Consider the following 17,024-nt stretch of genomic DNA (forward strand, 5'->3'; position numbering starts at 1 on the left):
CTACGCTTAGATAACGGGCATTATTTCTTTCAGTGACCTATTTCTTTCAACTGTACTTTTAAACTGTGGTCCCGTGATGTTACGTGCTTTATTGCTTCTAGGCCAAACCTCTTGCCATCTTGACTTATGTGCTTTCCAACGAAAATGGCCATATTGATTTATACTTGTTTTGAATTCTGACAGATTATTTTCTTGATACTTTATTCCTAGTCATGCCCATAAAAACACAGTAATGGAAGTGAAATTAAATCTCAATGGCAATTGGCTACTCACAGCATCACGTGACCATCTTTGTAAACTTTTCGATATACGAAACCTGAAAGAAGAGCTTCAAGTCTTCCGAGGTCATAAGAAAGAGGCCACAGGTCAGTGGCTTGATATGCTTCTTGTTCTCTTACGGGTAGTGTTCTGAGATAATAAGAATAATTTTGCGTTTCCCCATGTTTTTGTTTTTCAGCTGTGGCCTGGCATCCTGTTCATGAAGGACTTTTTGCCAGTGGGGGTTCTGATGGCTCTTTGTTATTCTGGCATGTTGGGTATGTAACACGTATTATGTAAAGAAGTTGTGTATTTTATGAAGAGAGCACCTGAAAGTGTAAAACATGATAAAGTTTTGTATTTTTTCTGAGTGTTCATATGTCCTGTATTAGAGACTTCCTGCAGTTTTCAATTTTATAAACCCAGCTTAGAACAGAGAACGTAGCGCCTCTAGTTTTGGATGTGGAATCCTTAAGGGAGAATAAAACAGATTTCCTTGGTTCTTGTTGATGAAATCATTCTTGAAGCATTTCCCCTCTGAAGTGCTCTTCGGGTAAAAGAATATATTACTGATGACAAATCAGTACCCCCGAAACATGTGTAATTGACCAGATCCAAAGTAACAGGCTTTGGTAGCTTTGTGTTACACTAAAAGAATATGTCTTTTTTTGTTTTGTTAACTTTTGTGAAAAAATGACTTCTGTCTGCGGTGCTATTACAGGGTAGAGAAGGAGGTGGGTGGAATGGAGATGGCCCATGAAGGAATGATCTGGAGTCTGGCTTGGCATCCTCTTGGACATATTCTCTGCTCAGGCTCAAATGACCACACTAGGTAAGATTTATATCAAAAGGAACAAGGAATTACTGTATTCATGGAGTAGCAGAAATAAATATGCATAATTTTTATTGATAGATTGATGTATTAATTTATTCCACCTTATGCTTAGGAGCTTTTTCGGGGGGGGACATTTTTGTAGTGGTTTGCAAATACATGTATTACGAGAAGGAGGTTGGGTACTGAATATGGCTTCATTATTTGAATTTTATTTTGTTTCTGATTAAAAAAAATCTTTCAACATTTAAAATTTTTAGAAGAAAGGCATTGTAAAACTTTGTTATGTTTACCAGGGGACTGCTTACTACGGTTGAGTGCCCAGATAAACACTGAAACCATGCTCCCACCGCCTCTAATTACTTTTACTTTGACAGCAAATTCTGGACCCGAAACCGACCAGGTGATAAAATGCGAGATCGATATAATCTAAACCTGTTACCTGGAATGTCTGAAGATGGAGTAGAATATGGTGAGGCTCTTGCACATTTATCCTTCTTTGAAATCTGATATTCTGTTGTAAAAATGTTAGGTATGAAGAAAATTATACGAAACTAATTTTAGTTTTATAGTTTATTGATTTATAAATCATCAGCAATATGTTTCATGTTTATAAAGTGTAAATTTTATTGGGCCACTACATTTGTAAAATCTATTGACAATGGATGTATTCCTATTTATAGATGACCTTGAACCTAATAGCCTTGCAGTAATTCCAGGGATGGGAATACCGGAACAACTAAAATTAGCTATGGAACAAGAGCAGATGGGTAAGAGAAGTTGTACCTATAAATTTTATTTTTATAAAACTTTCGTAGACCTGTTTCTTATCTTCATGGTATTAAATTATTTTGAAAATGCCAAAATGATTTATGTTGAGAAATGTTGATAAAAGTGATAGAAACTGCATAATGTTTAAAATCTTTTCTTCCAAAAATGTGTTCATTGATCAAGTAGCCAGTTTCTTTCGTTTCCTTGGTTAACTATTACTCTTTATGGTTACAGGGAAAGATGAATCAAATGAAATTGAAATGACAATTCCAGGTTTAGATTGGGGAATGGAGGAGGTGATGCAAAAGGATCAGAAAAAAGTACCTCAGAAGAAAGTTCCTTATGCAAAACCTATTCCTGCTCAGTTCCAGCAGGTGAGTAACTAAAAGCGGCCCCACTTCCTTATGCACCGGGACTTTGTGCTTGATGAGTCTAATTGAAGTTCACCAGTATGTTTCCCTTGGATTATATCATCAGTTGAAGGTATTTCTTTACGATAGACTCTTCTTGGAGTATTCTTCACATATTTCAGGCATTCTTAGACATAGTTCCTATCTAATGCTTTGCTGTTTGTCATGAATCTTCCCTAGATCTTCTTTAATTCTCACCTTTGTATTATCCAAGCCATCAAAAGAGGGAGGAAAAAGAGGCTTGGAGCAGGGAGAGTATGTTGACTCTCTTCTGTATTGTTTCTATCTTCTGCTTTATTTGTCCCCTCAATACAAAGTGCATATGCTCTTCTAAAGAGGCAGGCAAGCTTTGCATTCCTAATAACATGCAAGATCTTACAGTTTCTGTTGACTTGGTAATTTCTACCCAGTACTGTGCTTGCCTACCTCCACTCCTGTGTCACTAAGAGTTAGCATGAGAAATAAAGATGGTACACCAGGTGAGCCGACTTATATTCAGCAGGTTTGAATGAACCAATGACGTTATAGAATGGTTTTCTTATTCTGTCATTTTAGTTTACACACTTAAGGTATGTTTTAATATTCTCTTCTTTCCCAAGGCTTGGATGCAAAATAAAGTTCCAATTCCTGCCCCAAATGAGGTGCTGAATGACAGAAAAGAGGATATTAAATTGGAAGAGAAGAAAAAAACACAAGCAGAAATTGAACAAGAAATGGCTACATTACAGTATACTAACCCACAGCTTCTGGAGGTGTGTGAAGTTCTTTAGGGGGATTTGAGATGATGTCAGAACGTAGTGATAGCATTTTTTATTGATAATGATCTTAAGGAGGAAGGAAATGACTCTTAGATGGGTCTGATGAGCACCACTGTTTCTTAATGCAACGTGAGGAAGCTAGTTTCTAAAAGAATCCTGTTTCTTAGACTTTTAAAACCAGGTCAGTCAAGCAGTGAGTAGTCCTAAGTTAAATAGATATTTTTAATAGAAAAGACGAAGCCAACATAGTTTTAATTTGGATTCACTTATTTATCCACAGATAAAAGAATTTTTCGTTTTCTGTCAGTTCTAGAGCAGGTGGTTTGTTCCTATTTTTCTTACTTTTGACAGCTACCAAGAATAATAAAATACTGGAAAATTACTGAGCTTTCCCTGATCAAGATGAATATAAATAATCCTGACTGCTGTTTCCCAGTACCTAAAAAGCAGCAGTCCGGAGTGAGTCTGGAAGCCTGCGTGCTCTCAGCATATCTGAATGTTAAATGGACTCTAGTTACTATTAGGGTGTTAAGAGGTTTTAAGACTCCCCCAACAAAAAAAGTGATAGCAATATTCTCATCTTCAAAGGCTCTGACATATGTATTGGTATACTTTTTCTTTCTTTCCAGCAACTTAAAATTGAAAGACTTGCACAGAAACAGGCTGAGCAAATTCAGCCTCCTCCTTCATCTGGCACCCCTCTCCTCGGACCCCAGCCCTTTCCAGGACAAGGTCCAATGTCTCAGATTCCTCAAGGTTTTCAACAGCCCCATCCATCTCAGCAGATGCCAATGAACATGGCTCAAATGGGGCCTCCAGGTCCACAGGGACAGTTTAGACCCCCTGGACCCCAGGGTCAAATGGGACCACAAGGTCCTCCACTGCATCAGGGAGGTGGGGGGCCACAAGGATTCATGGGACCACAAGGGCCCCAGGGCCCACCCCAGGGGTTGCCGAGGCCTCAGGACTTGCATGGGCCCCAAGGATTGCAAAGGCATCCTGGACCTCATGGCCCTTTGGGACCTCAAGGACCACCAGGACCACAGGGTAATTCTGGTCCTCAAGGTCATATGGGTCCTCAGGGTCCACCTGGCCCACAAGGTCACATAGGCCCCCAAGGCCCACCTGGTCCCCAGGGTCACATGGGCCCTCAGGGGCCTCCTGGTACTCAAGGTATGCAGGGACCACCTGGTCCCAGAGGAATGCAAGGACCTCCTCATCCTCATGGGATACAAGGCGGGCCAGGGTCTCAAGGGATCCAAGGTCCTGTGTCTCAGGGACCTCTGATGGGATTGAATCCAAGAGGAATGCAGGGTCCTCCAGGCCCCCGAGAGAATCAGGGTCCTGCTCCCCAAGGGATGATGATGGGCCACCCGCCTCAAGAGATGAGAGGACCTCACCCTCCAAGTGGACTACTGGGACACGGCCCTCAGGAAATGAGAGGCATGCAGGGGCCTCCACCCCAAGGATCAATGCTGGGCCCTCCCCAGGAATTGCGAGGGCCTCCAGGCTCACAAGGTCAGCAGGGGCCGCCCCAGGGCTCTTTGGGACCTCCACCCCAGGGTGGCATGCAAGGGCCCCCTGGACCTCAGGGACAGCAGAACCCGGCAAGAGGGCCACATCCATCTCAAGGGCCAATATCATTCCAGCAGCAGAAAACAGCTCTGCTAGGTGATGGGCCCCGGGCCCCCTTCAATCAGGTATTATATATTTCCAACTTGTAGGCATTACAATACATTGGGAAAATACGCTCTGCACTGAGGCGGCACTTGCAAATACTGTGAAAAGCAGTCACAGCTGGTAGAAACGTCTCTCAAGTAGTGTTAGTGGCTTGAGAATAGCATCATGGCTAAAGAAGGAAATAAGAATAATTAAATAGACCATTAAACATGTCGCATTCTGAATCTTTACTTCTCAACCTACGTTTTTCTAATAGAGGTTCTTCCAGAAAAGATCGACTCAAAAGATTAATTGAATACAGTTCATAATTGTCCCAGGGCTCCAAAAGAGCCGTGGCCCTAAGGAAGAAGCATGCCGCACTACCTTTTCTGGGTCCTTACCTCGCAGTCTGGTCTTCCATGGGCCTGCCAGCGACTGAGCCACCTCCCATCTGCCTCCGGCCCCCTGTTTACGACAGTATGGGGCAGTTAACTCCCGAGTGTACTGTGGGCCATGATCTCAGTGTTTTCATTTCAGTGAGTGCTATCAGGGATCTCTGAGTCCAGACTGCAGGTTCTCAAATGGTGACCCTTTGGATGAAATTCTGTTCAAGTTCTTTCCAGCTCACATATAAAAATTTTTACAGGCAGCATTTCTGTAGAAATCATCTTGACTTTTTTTTGAGGATTCTGTTCCGGTCAGCCAAGTTTTACTACCCATTCGCTGACGTTATGCTTGAGAGGTGGTATGAGGAGAGTTCAGGTTGCTTGGGATGAATTACAAAATGACTACACAAGAATGAATGGATTTAGCGCTGTTTGATGCTGTGGTTTTTATGTTTTTCTGAATTTCGTAGTTGGGAAGCATTATCTGGGTATGAACAACTGAGTTTGTGTCCCTGAAGTCAGTTAACGGACCAAAAGTGAGTCCATGAGTGAGCTAATAACGCTGACTCCTGGTCTTCGCGCACAGGTGCTCCTTCACTCAGAAGAGAGCCTGCTGCAGGTACTGTGCGCAGAAGACACAGTCGGTTTTGTTTTTTCAAACGTCTCTGAGGATCTGCATTGTGAAGCTGACCATTGAATTTACTAGCTAAATAAGTAGATTGTATAGTGAACTCTTCAGAAGACCTTCTAGAACTTAGAAATGTCACAGCATTGAAGAATGTGATGGAATTTGAGTTTATTTCCAGAATTTCTTGGGCACTTTTCGGAATTTAGGATGAGTTTCATAAGTCTCAGGTTTACCAAATGGGGTTTGCCATCCTGCATTGCCCTAAAACTTGAACTACTATGTATTTTATTAATACAGAGTGCATTTGTGTGTGTTTATAATATTTACTTACCTGACCTTATGGCAGTGAATTAATGGTTTTCATTTTGGAGGATAAAATCTTAATGAACTTATACGTAGCTATACCACATTATGATTGAAATTATAAACATGTCAGATTCAAGAAGACAGGCCTAAGTTTCTGGGACAATTCAGTAAGAGTTTTTATTGTATCATGTAGTAAAAGATTTTACATATGAATAGTGTACTGGCTCTAAAGATTTAATTGACCCATAGAAATATTGGTAGAATGAGTATGAAGGTTGGATACAATACAGGGCATTTCAATTCACAAAAGCTGCCTAATGAAGATATTTGCTGATATTTTTTATATGCTGAAAACTGACTTTCTTCATTTTGACCATGTTACTTAAACCAGTTGTTTTAATTGGTTTAATTTAGTGAAATTGCTTTCAGGTGTCAAAGTAGTAGCATGAAAGATGCTGATAAGAGCTGTCCTTGGGTAAAAGGGACAGGCAACAAAGAAGTGTAGAAATTACTGGTATTGAGTTAATGCTGGCCATTTATAACTGCAGTGCTAAACCTCCTCTCAAGGCTGCTCTTTCGTGTGGCTGGTTTGGAATGTGAAAGCAATTTTGCTATTGATGGTTTTGAAACTGCTGTTCTCATAGTAGGTCCAGTCACTAAATGCATTTTTTATATGAAGGAACGACTAGATAGATATTTGTTTATTTATTTATTTGTTTGTTTGTCAAGAGACCTGATGCAAGGTCATTGGATAGTGTGGGGGATTAGAATTTAGACATGGCTAGATAAAAATTCAGAATATTAGGACTGGGGACAAGCTGGGGTTGAGCTCTGGGATTCTAGAGCAAGGCGATAAGAGGAACAGAGCAGCAGGTTTTATCAGACAGAAACTGCAAGAACCTAATGAATCCAACAGTCCCAGGTGACTTAGCTGGGAATGAGCAGTAGGGTGCTGAAGGCGGGACATTAGGAAGTAGACATAAGGGGAAGTGAAAGGAGAACGCCAGTGTGAACATCTTTCTCATCAGGACCTCCTTCCTTCTTCTCCCACTCCCGCCTTTTCATGCCGGCCCTAACCTCTTGAGACGATTGATTATTTTCTATAGCTGGGAAGGAGTCATGGATGCAAGAGCAGAGTTGGCCTATCCTGGCAGATTTCCAGGTCTTTACTTTTGCCACAAGTTCCTCCTCTGTGCAGAGTGTGTCACTATTGTCTTATGATCTCTGACTTTCCATTGAGGATCTTGCTTGGCATTGCAAGTAAAGATCTATATTTAAATAAAATCTGTTAGCAGGTTTAAACTATAACCGTTTCCTTTTGTTATGGTAAGAGGAGTATCGTCTTTCCCCCAGTTGAAGGACAATTTTGCTGTACTGTCACTAGCTATATATTTACTGCTGGAGGCTTTGGGGCAACCTAGTGTTTTTATCTTGTCACATTATAATAAAATTGCTATTCATGAAGCACAAGCCTATGATTTCACACCCCCGCTTTAAAAACGTCTTTTCAGGAAGGACAGAACGCAGGCCCCCCACCCCTGATACCAGGCCTAGGGCAGCAGGGAGCACAAGGTCGCATCCCCCCTCTTAACCCTGGACAAGGACCTGGCCCTAACAAAGGTAAATACTTGCTCGGCTGAATAAGAGATTGTATTCTTCCATCTTTGGATAAATCTTACACTAAAAGTTTTATTGGTAAGTAATTGATAGAACGGTCATTTGAACCTCTAGGAAAAATGAAGAGCACAGTCATTTCAGGTCATAGCTTTGTCTTATGTTGTTTTCATAGATTTGCTTTAGTTAGCCAAAAATGCTGCCCAGAGGAAATAAGCTCCTCGCTACCAGAAGCTGGCGGTGGAATGACTTGGACGACCCCTAGCAGCAGGGCCTGGGCCTGGGCCGGCCTTGTCCATCTGTTGGGAATGGAAGTGGTTCCTGTGCTCAGTGAATGCAAGTGCATGTGTTTAGCACACCTGAGAGCTGAACTGTTTCAGTTTAAATTTTTTGATGGGATAAAGAATTCAGTGATTTTAAACGATATTTTTAATATCATCCCCATCTCCCCTCAAATTGTGTCATATATTGAATTCTTTAGCTGGGTACATTGTTCTGCATCATTTGAAAAGAAGAAGCACTGTACAGCTGTGTCAGTGTGTCATGCTCAGGTTGTTGATGTCCTGGAAAGCACAGAGAGAAGTGTCAGCATTTAGATGGGAGGCTGTTTGGAAGTGGAGTTCATCCCAAGAGTTGAAAGAGAGCACCCCCGGAGCAGAGTCCCTTGTTCTGCGGAGGGGTCAAGCTCTCACACACCTGCAGGAAGAATTGGAGCAGGAGTACAGTGGGCGGGCACGCTGTCGGATGGAGGGTAGAGGACAGGACTGTGAGGGAGTATCCATGGAGGGAGGTTAGGAGGTGGAGTGTTAAATTCGGTGAACTCTTTCATAGAGAGGACACAAACCAAAGAACCACGAGTGCTGTGGGGATTGCACTTCAAAGAACTTCACTCCTGTTAATTGGCTAAGCCCACCGCCCTATGTGGTACATGTTAGTTTTCTCGCCTCTGTTTCATCGGATTAAGAAAAGTCCTTGGTAGCATTTATGGCCCTAGGACTTTGGGAATTGAAAGCTTAGTCTTGAATTTATGAGAGTTATTAGAAGTAGGAAAGGAGAGAGAAAGGAGTTAGGAGAATGTTTATTTTAGTCCCATCCTATGGAAGGTGGTAGCCAACCGGGAAAAAGAGAAAGAAGGCATCAAGAAGCAATCTTTGGAATTTGGGGACCCTAAGAAAAAAAAAGTTTATTACCCACAAGGTACATCCATCAACAAACTGAGAGCCTGCCTCTCTTCCTCTCCCCTACCCTATGTCTGTCTCCACCTACTTCCCTCTCCTCCTTGCTCTTCCCCTTTTCTCTTTACCTCTTTCTCTTTCTTTCTCTTTCTTCCTCCTCTCTTTCTCCTCCCAGGGACCAAAGGGAGAAGGGAGAGCCGAGAAAGTGGCCCTGCCATCCCCTACTGGATTAACCAGCGCTGCCGCCCCATCACCGGTGGCCACATCCCTTCTAATTTGTAGTGGTGGGTTTCTTTCCTTGGAGGAGCCAGGGTACTTTTAAACAGATAGAGGTAATGGGAGGATTGTTATTCATAGGTAAGTCCAACTGGAATGTGTTCAGCTTCCTCAGGTCAAAAGGTCTGCTGTGTCTGATGTGAGATCACATTAAGTTCAAGCAACATAAAGTCAGAAAAAATGCCACTAGCTGCAGGAAGACACTGAGAAATGAGGGGCCTGCCTACCAGAAGGAAACCCATATAGGCTATTTGCAAGTGACTGAACAGAGAGGCAATTTAGAAGGCGCTTTCCTCCGCAGGGAGGCTAGTTTAGTGAAGGAAAGAGGAGGATGCAGAAGGGACAGGAAGAAGTGAAAGAGAATCCTTCTAACGGTGTATTTTTCTATTGAAATTTCCAGGCTTTTTATACATGTTGAATGGTGAGGAGGGATTGAAATGGCCAAGAGAAATGGACAAAAGTGAAAGAGGAAGGACATTGGGAGGATAAGAATTAGGGCTGACTGTGATACCAGGAAAGGAAGTTCATCTTTATTGCCAGGGAAAAGCAGTAAAAGGCATGAGTGGGGCAAGTGGAAGAATTTCATTTTGAAAACTTAGTTTTATAAGCAAGAGTGTCCCTTTGCTACCTACTTTTTAAAAATGTTTGATTTAAATTGTATGTTGACAGAAAATAGGTATACATTTACAATGGCTGCAATAGTTAAGTAGCCAGGAAAACAAATCCCTTTAAAGTTAGGAGGTGAACTAAGTTAGCCACCACAAATTTAACTGGCCTCTTTCCATTTTTATTTAGTACTCTGAATATATTACATATATTAAAATATTTTTAAAAATCTTTAGTTTTCAAGCACTGTCTACAAAGAGTGGTGATGATATTATAGATGACGATATCATTCACAGAAAGGGGCAGAAAGTGTTCGTCTAAACCCTGAAACTGAAGTACAGCAAGGCTGTTTTGTCACCTAGCAGTTGTTAGAGAGGCCTGTGATTCCATGTACCCTACAGGAATTTTGTTAAGAATCAAAGTGTGAGTTAATGAGTCAAGTTAAATGACCTAAGGGTTAAAGGGTTAAAGAGCGGCATCACGGATGGTGGCCGTGACCTGTAAAGTCCTTACCAGTGCAGAGGTGACTTCCCCTGCTTGGCTTCTGGCCTGCAGCGTGAATTTTCTCTTGTTTCCACCAAGCGTATGGAGCAGGTGGGCCAAGGAAATCATGAAAGAATGGGGTAGGGAAGGGTAGCTCATTCTCTTGCCCTTGAGGCTCTCTTATGTTTTCTAGATTAATCCTCAGAGCAGCCAATAGTTGGTAATCTCATGTGAGATTAGCACTTTGACCTAGGTCATGTTGTTTAGCAAGTCAGTGAGGAAGTTAAAATCTGCACACCAAAACCTGTGTTCTTTCCATTATATGATACCTTGGGGATATTTGCTCCTAAGTATGCCGAGGACCACGGAGAGAAAACATTCTAAATGAAAGAATGCATTCTGAAACTTTAAGATGCTGAAAATTAGGCTATGTTGGCAGGACTCCTGGAACACATGGTGACATCAGTTTTGTTTTCTTTAGGTGACTCACGTGGCCCTCCAAACCATCACATGGGCCCAATGTCCGAGAGGCGGCATGAGCAGAGCAGTGGCCCTGAGCATGGTCCAGAGAGGGGCCCTTTCCGGGGTGGCCAGGACTGCAGGGGTCCCCCTGATAGGCGCGGCCCTCACCCCGACTTCCCTGACGACTTCAGCAGACCAGATGACTTCCACCCTGACAAGCGCTTTGGCCACCGATTGCGTGAATTTGAGGGGCGAGGAGGACCTTTACCACAAGAAGAGAAGTGGAGGCGTGGGGGCCCTGGGCCTCCGTTTCCTCCTGATCACAGGGAATTCAGCGAGGGGGATGGCCGGGGAGCAGCCCGGGGCCCTCCAGGGGCATGGGAAGGCCGCAGACCTGGTGATGAACGATTCTCCCGGGATCCTGAGGACCCACGTTTCCGAGGGCGCAGAGAAGAAAGGTGGGACAGAGGCTCTCTGCATCCATTTCTTTTTCTCTGGAGCTTTTTACCTGTTCTCTCCACTTTTGCTTAGTTGAGAGAGTATTATATTGATTACTGGCCCTACCCTCTCTAGATTTTGCATTTAGACTTAAAGAAAAAGTTATGCTTTTTAACCTTTATGTGGTTCTTTTTTGTCTTTATTAGTTAGAAATCTTTTTGCTTATTTTTTGGTCCTTTTAAAGAGGTGGGAGGATCAGTATTCTATAAACTTTCTTGAATCTGATTAGAAATCTCCAGGTTCCCTTGATTAGGGTGATGAAATATGAGATAGATATCTAGATTGAGAATAAAAGAATTGTTAAATAGATAGTTTTTGAGTGCCTGAAGATCTTAACAAATCAAATCAAACTGAAAAGTAATCTTGCTGTTAAATTAGATCGAGGTCTGGCTCGGACACTCAGTTTGCTTGTGTGGAGTCAAAAAGGAATAGAAGAAATATGGAGGAAAACAAGAATTAGAGCAATCTCCAGTGAGACTCAGAATAATCAAGGATGATGGTGATTGAGGATGCACAGTGTGCCAGCTGTTCGCTCCTGTAGTTGTACAGTGAAGTTCGAGATAGGTGTTATTGTCAGCATTTTACAGATAAGGGATCACACTGAGAATCGGAGCCATTTCTTGACTTTCTAAGGCCTCACAGGTGGCGGTGTGCTGTTGCACACTCCTGCCTTCACTCTCAGTCGTCACTCCCTCCCATGTCTTTTCCCATCACATTTCTCACTACTGTTGCTAATAGGTGATTGAGTTACGGATTGGCAATCTCCATCCTAACAGGAGGTGTTAGAAAAGAATGGCTGATAAAATGGCCAGGAAGGCTGAAATAGAGGGGTTAAGGATAGCAGCTATTGGGAGTTTTTAAAAAAAGATTTAAGGGCTCCCAGCTTTCTTAAGGGCCTCTCTTAATGATCTCCAAGTATTCACTCTTTGAAACAGCTTTTTATGCCTGCAAGAGCCTCATTTCCAGTGGCTTTGGCATCAATAACTTTCATTGATTTCTTGAATCTCTTCATCTGTGCAAAGTTTCAGATTTTACTATGCCTCGATTTGTATTGTTTTATACCCTTAAAAATGTCAAGGTCACAAAAGATAAAATGCAGGAGGAGGAGTGTTGTAGATTAAAGGAGACCAAAGAGATGTGACCACTAAATAACAATGTACGATCATGATTGAAATCTGTATTTAAAAACAACTGTAGAGGACATTTTGAGGACAGTTGGAGAAATAGAATTGGACTACATATTAAATAATATTACATGTTATTTAGAGTGATATTAGCATTATTATGTAGGAGATAGTCCTCGTTCTTAGAAGAAACATACTGAAGTATTGAGGGATGGAACGTCATGTTGTTGGCAGTTGATTTTGAAATGGTTTAGGAAATCAATTTGTAAATAGATGGTTAGAGAGAAAATAAAGCACGTATGGCAAAATCTTCAGAACTGATTAATCTAGGTAAAGGATGCTGGGGCGTTTGTCATTCTATTCTTTCAACTTTAGTGTAAGTTTAAAATTTTCAAAATAAAATGTTGGAGTAAAAGATAACTGAATGGAGACTCAAGACAAAGCAGAAGGCCTGGTCTGAGAGGAGGCCACGGGCAGGCGGCCCATGCAGACTGGCCGGCCTGGCTCTCTTCTACCCTTTCTCCAGTGTCCACGGCCTCTCTTGATGTGCACATGCACCTTTTCCGCTAGCGGGCCCTTTTCCTGCTTCCCTGCAGGCTTCTGCTGCCGCGCTGGTGCTCCCTCATAATGGCTCTGCTTCAGCAACCCTCGGGCTGACTTAGTTTCCCAGTTCCAGAATTCCTGAGAGCCAGTGAAATTGTCCACCAGCCAGGGCACCAGGCTGCTAGCTAGCCAGCAAGTGGTCTGCAGCAGTCAGCTGTGGAGCTGGGGCCATTGGTGAAGTTCATGGCCACCCAAGGCCTGCCCCTGAGTAGAGGCTGTGGGCCTGGGCAGATGGCAGAGCAGATGCCCAAAACAAATCTAGTACAGTTGGCACGTGTGAATCTGTACCCTACTTTTTTCTGATTATATAAGTAATAAATGTCCATTATAAAAATGTAAATGATAATGAAAAGTATTTGGGAGGCAATGGGAAAGGGCCTGGGCAGGGAGTCAAGACTGGCTGAGTTCAAATCCCAACACTTACTCGGTGTCCTTAAATAAATGACTTAACCTCTCTGTGCCTCAGTGTACACATGGGTAGAATAGAGTTAGTAATAGTACCAGCTTCAAATGGTGGTTGTGAGGATGAATGAAATGAAATAATACATGTAAAGCACTTGGCATGCTAGAAGCACTTAAAAAATGCTCACTGTTATTATTCCAGAAAGCCTGAAAGGAAAACAAAATAATCCTGCATTCTGGTATGTTTCCTTCCTGCCCGTTTTTGCCTAAAATATTGGGATTTCAAAATGTGTACTTTAAAAAGTACATAATTATATTTTTTCTCCCATTTAATGTTGTTTTACATTTTCTCATATCATTATGCTTCTTTGAAAGGTGAACTTAGAGCTTCAAGGTTATTTCATTAGGTGAATGTTCTGCTGGTTTTTTCCTGACAGCTTCAGAAGAGGAGCACCCCCGAGACATGAGGGCCGTGCTCCCCCCAGAGGAAGGGATGGTTTTCCTGGTCCTGAAGACTTTGGTCCAGAGGAGAATTTTGATGCTTCTGATGAAGCAGCTCGAGGAAGAGATCTCAGAGGTCGAGGTCGGGGTACGCCACGAGGTGAGCATGCGTGAGGACACCAGGTCTGGGCAGGACAGGGATGGAGAGTTAGGGCGTTGTGAATGTGCCTGAAGCAGTCTGAGTGCAGTGCTGTTTGTTCCATCGTGTAGGAGGAAGGAAGGGTTTACTTCCCACTCCTGATGAGTTCCCTCGCTTTGAAGGAGGACGGAAACCAGACTCCTGGGACGGAAATAGAGAGCCAGGTAAGGAAGGAGAAACTGCTGTGGCTTACGGTCACTGGAGACCAGCACTTCACGGATTGTGGTGTGAGGACCCCTGCAGGCCTGAGACACTCCCAGGGGTCCAGCAGGTCCTCTCTTTTCCAACTCACATCCATGGAGGCTGCATTGTCTTCATAGTCTTCAACCAACAGCATCTTATCACAGTCGATTGCACGCACTAACGAGTGGGAGAATCCAGCTTTCTTCTGTTGAGCCAGACGTTAAAGGGATTGTCTAAATATAGAACAATACCACTTTTTTCACAAAACTATTTTTTTTAGGAAGAATGCTGCTTTTATTTATTTATTTATTTTTAAAATTCTTTTTAAAGATTTTATTTTTTTCCGTTTTCTCCCCAAAGTCCCCTGGTACATAGTTGTATATTCTTCGTTGTGGGTCCTTCCAGTTGTGGCATGTGGGACGCTGCCTCAGCGTGGTTTGATGAGCAGTGCCATGTCCGTGCCCAGGATTCGAACTGACGAAACACTGGGCCGCCTGCAGCGGAGCACACAAACTTAACCACTCGGCCACGGGGCCAGCCCTGCTGCTTTTATTTTTTTAATTTTCTTTTTCCTCCCCAAAGCCCCCGTGTGTGGTTGTATATCTAGTTGTAAATCCTTCTAGTTCTATATGAGCCTCCACCACAGCATGGCAACTGACAGACAGGTGCTGTGGCCACAACTGGGAAACAAACCCAGGCCACCAAGTGGTGAGTGCTAAACTTTAACCACTAGACCAGCCAGGCTGGCTCTTCACGAAATTATTTATTTTTGGAAAATATAGTTAAATGAATTAAAGTTTTCTCAGTCTTAATTGCTAATATGGCAAATATTATTAGATATAACTCTCATAAATGAAATCTCTTTGGGGTCCTCAGTAATTTCTAAGAGTATAAAGAAATCTTGAGACTAAAAAGTCTGAGAACCTTTTCTGGACCTTATTGCCTCCTGTTATTTTAGGAGGTCTGTTGATTTCTAATTTTGATCTTGTTTGTCTGCTCATGATATGGCTTATGCCTGGCCTGTGCTGGGTGTTCAGCAAATGTTTCTTGCATGAATGAATGTTGATTCTTCACATCTCAATGTACTTAACAGTATGATTTCTGTCTGCCTTTGGTCACACTGTACTTTAATCCAATGAGATTATCACATTCTTGGCCTTGTGGATCTGTGTTTTCTGTTTCAGGGCCGGGCCACGAACATTTCCGTGACGCTCCCCGCCCTGATCATCCCCCTCACGATGGTCATTCCCCAGCTAGCAGAGAACGTTCCTCTTCTCTCCAAGGCATGGACATGGCATCCCTGCCACCCCGAAAGCGCCCCTGGCATGATGGGCCAGGGACCTCTGAGCACAGAGAAATGGAAGCCCCAGGGGGGCCTTCTGAGGATCGAGGGGGCAAAGGTAAGTGGAAGCCAGTGATTACAGTTCCAGGAGCTGTGGATGCCACATCCCTGCCAAGGCTACAGGGGCCAAGGGAGGCCTCATCTCCAGGCCAGCCCCATCCTGGTATATGCCTGTTCCATCTGTCCACTACTAGGGTACCTAGGCTCCTTTCTCCATCCTACCCTCCAGGACTCAGGCTATGCAGAGGCACATGTTCTCAAGTGTGGTACAAATGTGGTTTGTGTGGGCCCACCCCACACACAGCCAGTCGGAGCTCTCACTCAGGTGACTGCAGGTTCAGCTTCTGCACAAGTCTCCTCCACTTTCTTCCGAGAGTCCTTGGTTCCTTCAGGTGTCCGCTCCAGCTCTTCGCAAGTGTCCCAGCAACCTCTCTGCTGATCTTCCTTTCTTGCTGTAATTAGCATATGTGCTCTCCACTAATGGCTGCTCTGAGCCCTCAAGGGGTTCCTCAGTGGCAGGAAGAATTGTCCAGTGCCAGGGTCCATGACTTTTTTTACCCTGGGCCCAGGAGGAACACTACTTGTGTCCAGAGTCACAAAGACTTTGGGAAACATGGTCTGGATGGGGTTGTTTTCAGGGGGACAGTAGATACTTGTACAACTTGAAACTTTGGATCCTGTTTTCAAGGCAGCACTAACTTTTAGCCGAGAGCAGTAGCCACCGGTTGCTAACTACAGCCCTGCTCTCGGGTTAGGCTGGGCTGTTGCATATGTGGTCTGGTTTGGAGGCTGCTGGAGAGACTGGGTGTCCCAACTTGTGCTTCGCTCACCGGTTAACATGCCTCATGCTTACAGTCCCTCCATTACAAAGCTCTGTCTTTTGCTCTTGATAGTTGTTTTGTTCTTTTTTAGAGCAAAACCGTCAGAAACTACCTCATGTATCACCAGTAGGTCTCCCCACCCAAGTACCCATTTTGTTGCTGGTCAGTATAGTGTAATCTTGGACTTTCATAAGCACTGAGGACTTCATAGGTCTCCGGCTGAGGCAACATGGCTAGTGTGGAAATGATATCCTAGCTGAGTTTCTCTGCCCAGGCACCTTCAGGTGGGTCTGGGCTGCACTTTGTAAGAAAAGAAGCCAGAGTTATTCCTTTGGCTAGCTTTCCTAACCTCTTCATCTGAACTAGGGTGAAGTTAAGCTCCAGTTAGGATTAACTGGGGAGATAATTCCATCGCAAAATTTGAGACTAAATAAAATTGGCAGTCATTTTCTGATAGGAGATGTGGCCAAAGCCTATCACCTCATTAGAAAAAAATTTACAAGTCAGAATTTTAACGATACCTAAAGGTCTGTGTGTGCAAGTCTGGAACAAATAAAACTATCCCTGGGAGAAATAATTCTAAAAGCTAGTGTTTTTCTTTTTATGCTTTTGCTTTTCAAGAAATATCTTATTTAACTATTTAAAAGGAAATCAAAAGTGCCCCACAGTTGTGAGATAATCATAGTAAACACTTACCTGGTTAGAACACTTGTGATTGACAGCATCAACTTTGTATTTTTTAGTGGCTTCCAAAGTTAAGTCGGCGCTTTTCAAACCTTCTCTCAGG

At 43.2% G+C, this 17,024-nt stretch overlaps 1 protein-coding gene across 8 annotated transcripts in view; it reads left to right on the top strand.

Moving 5' to 3' along the window:
• The window catches only part of WDR33 (WD repeat domain 33), a 96,795-nt gene that overhangs the window by 78,760 nt on the left and 1,011 nt on the right, over window positions 1–17,024 (top strand). For 2 of the 8 annotated variants that reach the window (XM_070579476.1, XM_070579477.1), the window contains 13 exons: window positions 211–365; window positions 458–536; window positions 980–1,090; window positions 1,468–1,562; window positions 1,774–1,860; window positions 2,096–2,235; window positions 2,871–3,023; window positions 3,659–4,729; window positions 7,520–7,628; window positions 10,644–11,082; window positions 13,689–13,852; window positions 13,963–14,055; window positions 15,259–15,474. In XM_070579476.1, coding sequence (XP_070435577.1) covers window positions 211–365; window positions 458–536; window positions 980–1,090; window positions 1,468–1,562; window positions 1,774–1,860; window positions 2,096–2,235; window positions 2,871–3,023; window positions 3,659–4,729; window positions 7,520–7,628; window positions 10,644–11,082; window positions 13,689–13,852; window positions 13,963–14,055; window positions 15,259–15,474 — 2,912 coding nt within the window. Of the gene's footprint in view, window positions 1–210; window positions 366–457; window positions 537–979; window positions 1,091–1,467; window positions 1,563–1,773; window positions 1,861–2,095; window positions 2,236–2,870; window positions 3,024–3,658; window positions 4,730–7,519; window positions 7,629–8,972; window positions 9,082–10,643; window positions 11,083–13,688; window positions 13,853–13,962; window positions 14,056–15,258; window positions 15,475–17,024 lie in introns of all 8 variants that reach the window. The other 6 variants (XM_070579478.1, XM_070579479.1, XR_011528317.1 and 3 more) reach the window with 5 other exon arrangements.

The sequence above is a fragment of the Equus przewalskii genome, chromosome 17 (assembly GCF_037783145.1).
Source record: "Equus przewalskii isolate Varuska chromosome 17, EquPr2, whole genome shotgun sequence".
Classification (NCBI taxonomy): domain Eukaryota; kingdom Metazoa; phylum Chordata; class Mammalia; order Perissodactyla; family Equidae; genus Equus; species Equus przewalskii.